The sequence below is a fragment of the Lycium ferocissimum genome, chromosome 10 (assembly GCF_029784015.1).
Source record: "Lycium ferocissimum isolate CSIRO_LF1 chromosome 10, AGI_CSIRO_Lferr_CH_V1, whole genome shotgun sequence".
In the NCBI taxonomy this organism is placed as follows: Eukaryota; Viridiplantae; Streptophyta; class Magnoliopsida; order Solanales; family Solanaceae; genus Lycium; species Lycium ferocissimum.
The window spans coordinates 9,444,868-9,450,598 of NC_081351.1; the positions used below are offsets into that span (position 1 = coordinate 9,444,868).

Here is a 5,731-nt window from a genome sequence, read left to right on the forward strand (position 1 = left end):
AACCCTTCACCACGATGGTAGTCTTTTATTAGAAAAGATTAAAAAAAAAAAAAAAAAAAAATTAGAACTTTAAAGGATGAGATAAAAAAAAAAATTAAAAAAAAAATAGGGAAAAAGGCTGGATTTGCCCCTGTATTTTCGTTTATAGTACACAGTTACCCTCCATTTCACTTTTCTTCCAAATCTGCCCTACTGTTAACAAAGTTAACAAAAATGCCTCCAACCCTAACGTCTGCCCACTGTGACACCCGACCACCCATGAAATTTACTAGCTTTATGGTATTGGAAGTTACCACACATAGTGGCAATTGCATCACAAGTGTGTACTATATTTAAACATCTCACGCTTTTCATTTCAAGTACTCTATAAATATCTAACTCTCGTACGGATATAATTGACATAATCTATACGGATATTTTTTAGTTGCTACACTGGACGGTGGTTATATAGTTATTCACCTATATAACATTTGCATTCATAAAGTAATTTTTGCAAACTTTTTATAACGAAAACAAAATATATAACTTTAAAATTTCGGATAATTGGATAATACATCAATTGCTAAACTCTCATTTAATGCGACTGTTTAGAGCAATCAGCAGCCTTGAAAGATATATGCCTCCTCTTTAAGTCATATCCCACCAAGAAATTCATCTGTGCAATATTCCCATAAATTGGTACACCATATGATGCAGCAAAAGCAAAGCACCAAGAGCTATCACTTGTCGCCACAAATGTATTAAATGGACCTAACTTCACATCTGCACCTTTAAAATGCATAGTAATGATAGGAATTTTCTCAATGGACAGAGATTTGTAGCACAAACTTAGTGCACCTGTTGGATCAACCACAGTTGGTAACTTAATTTGCCCCTTCACCATTGCTTCTAATTTAACGTAAATTTCGGGCGAAAACATAGTTAATACTGTCCCTGTATCCAAAATAATGTTACCTTCTTCATATGAGAAAGCCACTTTTCGAAAATCCAGTCTTTTTTTACCCACACTTACACCTTCCAGTGTGAGAAAATAGAATGTTGCTGGAGATTTTTTAGCTAAAGGTGTTGTCACAACTTTACTGCCCAAAATAACTGCATTAGAACCAAAATGTATTTTGCTTTTTGGAACAGAACTGTGTTTGAGAAATGGAGCTAAACAGTATGAAAATTTGCCTCCAATTGATGACCCCATTTGGGAAATTAGTGAAAATTTCCCTCCTCCAAGGCCTACAATCCCTGATTCTTTGTCCCCACTGAATGTACCTGCATTGTTGTGCCCGCACCCAATAACTGTGTGTTTCAACGAGACCTGTGCAAGGGTGGCAAAATTAGTTCATAAAATCATGATTTGGGCAGGTTAATGGCCAATTTATATTATTGAGAAAATTACAGCCAAATACTAATAGGCCATCTCGTTCACAGACTATGTATAGTGTTTAGGTAGTGTATAGAGTATACTAAATATACCTATAATATACATACATATACATATAATATAAACACCTATACACTTCCCATACAGTCGAAGTATATGACAGTGTATACTTCGGCCATGTTTGGTAAACTAGATGATCGAAGTGTACATTTAGGTAAATTTTCCTATTTTATTAACTCAGCCCATTTAAACGCTCTTAATTCAGTCCATTGAAAAACTGGGCTGATATGCAGCCTAGATTTGACTCATGAAAAACTTTATCAAAATATTTTTCAAAAGCATGTTTATATTTGATATGTTATATATAGTCATAACAGTATAAGGAAAAAAGTTTTTTTAGGTACCCAAACAAATTATAAGAAAACAAATAAAACATTAAAACTTAGTAAGAATTGGGAAGGTTGGTTTATGAGTTTTAGCCCATTTCAGCTCAAGTAACTTTTGGGCGAGTCATTTATTTACTTAACTCATTTTGACATGTTCAAATTTAGCCCAATCCGCCCATTTGACACCCTTACCTGTGCTTTTTTCTTTGAACCGAATCGTATCGTCTCGGTCGCTAAATCTCCAATGCTGTATGAATCGTCTCCATACATGACCTGATATCCGCAAGTCTTCTTTGTTCTGTTGCAAGACGTTGAAAATGTTGCGTGACACATTTTGGAACCACAAGGTAACGGTTTGTACGTCGAGGATTTTGTTGGATTGAAAAGACGAGTTTGCTGCTTGAAACATTTTTTACAAGGCAAACATTGCGTCCATGTGATGTCACTGCCAGTATCAGCGACCCCTAAGGTACGCACAGGTGGCGTACCTAAAGAGAACTGCATGAGATACTCACCATTGTTTGAAGCAACAATGATAGAGGATCGCGAACGTAAATTAATAGAACGATTGAAAGAGCGATGAAATGAATTGTTCATTCGCTCTGTGAAACTTAAGGAAGGATCATAAAACGGGGAATTTGGTGAGTCTCTATGAATGAGATCAATGCTAAAACCATTGTTCATAGCTTTTGTGAATGAAAAAATTGAAACTAGAATAGCAAAGATGATGAAGAATGAATAATGTGTCACATAATTTGCCATGGTTTTGGTCAATTTAGACATTTTTTGCTTTGTTATCTTTGACTCTGTGTGATGTGGTTTATATTTATAGAACATTTATTCAAACGGAAGTTATTATGATTTTACTTTAATCAGATTGAGGAGATTACATTAATCCTGAAAGAGTAAATTTCTGAAATAGTCACACAAACATGTGAAATCACTTAATAGAGTCACTTAACTTATTTTTATATCAATAAGTCACTCAATTTTTTACTTTTCTCTTACAATTTTTTTTAAAGCTTTTTTTTATTATTATTACACAGGGGATAGGGGAAAGGGATACAAAATCACTCTGGTAAAAATGTCACTTCTCTCGTTAAGTCTCTCTAGTAAAAATGTCACTTTCAATCACCAAAAAATGACTTGGCATAACTTTTTTTTTTAAAAAAAAATTACTGATTAGTAACGCGAAAATTTATGTTGAGTGAAAATTTACATTTGCTAGAAAGTGCCTTTTCTACTTTAAGTCGACTTTGTAACTTCATTTTTTTCTTACACTTCTTTAATTTTCTTAACCAACAGATTTGCTTTTAAAATTTAGTAAGAAAAATGTTGTGTGATCACTTAAATACGTTACTAAGTAATTCAACGACTCTTAATAAAAATTAAAGCAACCCCAATTCGAATAAAACAAACCTTATTTTTTCTTAAACAAGAGTTTTTTAATGAGATTTTAAAATGTTGTAAAAAATTTAAAAGAAATCCCCAAAGAAAATCAAAATAACTTATTAATTCTTTTTCTTTTGTATAATTTTAACTATGTACCTAGTTATATACGTAGGTGGCATATAGGTAGACTTGATAAATCTTACAGGAATATTACTTCTATCGCTGTTCTTTATTTACAAATAAATTATATATCTCTTAGCACTTCGTTTATGGATCGAATTAAATAATTTGTTTGTATATACCACAAGAAAAATAAATGTTTCATAACATGAAGCAAGAGGAAACGTAAAAGGCCAGAAAAATTGTGTTCTGATTGATTTATTTTAAAAGCCATGCCAAATTATTGTTTTGGTGATTGGAAGTGGCATTTGTGGCTAGAGTGACTTTATAAGATAAAATTTATAAGTTGAGTGACTTTATTACTATAAAAATTAGTTAAGTGGCTTTACTTATTGATTTTACATACTTGAGTAACCATTTGAGAAATTTACTCATCCTGAAATAATAATGACGTAATCTGTAATTCTACTTCGTCCACTACCATTTAATAATTTACTTCTCTAATATGTTGGCGTCTGATGAAGTCAATAGCTTGGTCAAGTCAGCTGTTTATAAAAATTAACTTTTTTGCACATAACAGAATATTAGTCCTAACTTTTTTTGGAACTGTCCAATTTGTTTGATATGCCTCCATTTTCAGTTTGGCATAGTTAACTTTGGTTCTTTATATTTTTTTTAAAGAAAAAGAGATAGTATATAAGGCTATTAAGATGTTTTTATAAAATAGGGAAATCTATAGGTGTGACAAACTAAGATAATTATATTTAGTAATTTATATTAATTACTCCTCATAGCTAAAAGTTGTATGTTAATGACACTTTGGTGCGGTTTCTCGGTCCTTCTCTCGTAACGTACTCACTCCCCCTCTCTCTCTCTCTAAAGTGTAGCTCTCTCTCTTAACAAATCTTACTTCTATCACAGTTTGGTTTACAAATAAATTATATATCTCTTAAACAAAAAGAATAATGACATCGTTTATGGATCAAGATTAAATAATTTGGAGAGAGGCCCCACAAGAAAAATAAATGTTTCATAACATGCAAGCAAGATTTGAAGATCTTGCAGGCTTGAAAAATTGTGTTTTTTGATGTAATTTATTTTTGTAAAACCATGCCAAATTGTTTTGTTGTTGTTGAGTTACTGCATTTCTGGCCGTCTTTGTAAGATCTCTCTCTCTATAAGTTGACGTGACTTTACTACTATAAAAATAAGTTAAATGACTTCACTAATTGATTTTGTATTCATACTTGAGTGTATTTTGAAAAATTATTTTCTTGTATACAAATGAATACAATGAATTTTTCTATACAAATGAATCGTCCATACAATTTAATAATTTACTTCTCTAAAAAATGTTGGCAACAAGTTGAATACAATATTTTTTGTATTGGTTTGAAGTCAGCTGTTTTTAAATACAATAAAGTGAATACTTTTTATAGGAATACATAACATTTGAATATTAGTCCTAACTTTTTTGGAACTGTCCAATTTTTGGATATTTTTTTATTTTTCAGTATTCATAGTTAACTTTGGTTCTTTATATTTTTTTTTTTTAAGAAAAAGAGAGAGTATATAAGGCTACTAAGATGTTTCAACTTAATATAAAACAATACTAGTAACAAAATTTAGCAGAATACCAAGAAAATAAATTATCAGTCTAATTCGACAAAAATGGTGTATGTAAATATAAAAAGTATATTAAACCAAATGAGAAAATCGAGCTTTCAAAGTAGTTTTTGTGATTTTTGTAAGTCAATTATCTTTTGTTCTGCCATCACCGGTTACTAATATGAAAGTTTTGATTCTTGTGAAAAATATTATATTGCTCTATTGGATATATCTTGTTAAGACAGGTAAGTGGATGTCTCATTAACAAAAAATTCATGTGTTGGATATCGGCAATGAACTGCAAAATAGTTTGTGCGGGTTTCAGAAGAGTTGTACCTTGAGCTGACTTATGGCGTGTTTGGTATGACGGAAAATGTTTTTCATGAAAAATATTTTTTTAGATAATCAATGGTGTCTTATTTATTTTCCAATATTTGGTAATAAAGCAAGAAAGTATTGTTTCAAAAATAAAATAAAAGAACTGCATGTCACTTATCATTGGGGGTTGGGGTGGGATGGAGTGGGATGGAGTGTGTTGATGGAGAGTAATGGAATGTCACTTATGAAACTGGTTTCCTAGAGAAATTTTCTCCTAAAATTTTGACCAACCAAATATTAGAAAACTGAAAAACATTTCCAAGAAAATATTTTCCTCCAAACCAAGCATGACCTTAGTTTCACTAGGAAAAAAAGGTGTCCATGGTAAGACTACTATATATCCAATGTTCACTGTCCATGATAAGACTACTATATATCCAATGTTCACTGCCTTTTAACCACCTTGTAAGGAAATAGAATACAACACCCTTGCTAATTGATCAATTTTAGCTACAAAAACATAGACCATTGG

General features: G+C 31.4%; 1 protein-coding gene across 1 annotated transcript; it reads right to left on the minus strand.

Moving 5' to 3' along the window:
* Positions 1–498: 498 nt before the first annotated feature.
* On the minus strand, positions 499–2,566 carry LOC132034551 (aspartic proteinase CDR1-like). Its single transcript, XM_059424950.1, has 2 exons — positions 1,954–2,566; positions 499–1,309 (listed from the first exon to the last, which is right to left on the minus strand). The coding sequence occupies exons 1-2, from the start codon at positions 2,542–2,544 to the stop codon at positions 575–577; spliced, it is 1,326 nt and encodes a 441-aa protein (XP_059280933.1). The 5' UTR covers positions 2,545–2,566; the 3' UTR covers positions 499–574.
* Between the last annotated feature and the right edge of the window lie 3,165 nt (positions 2,567–5,731).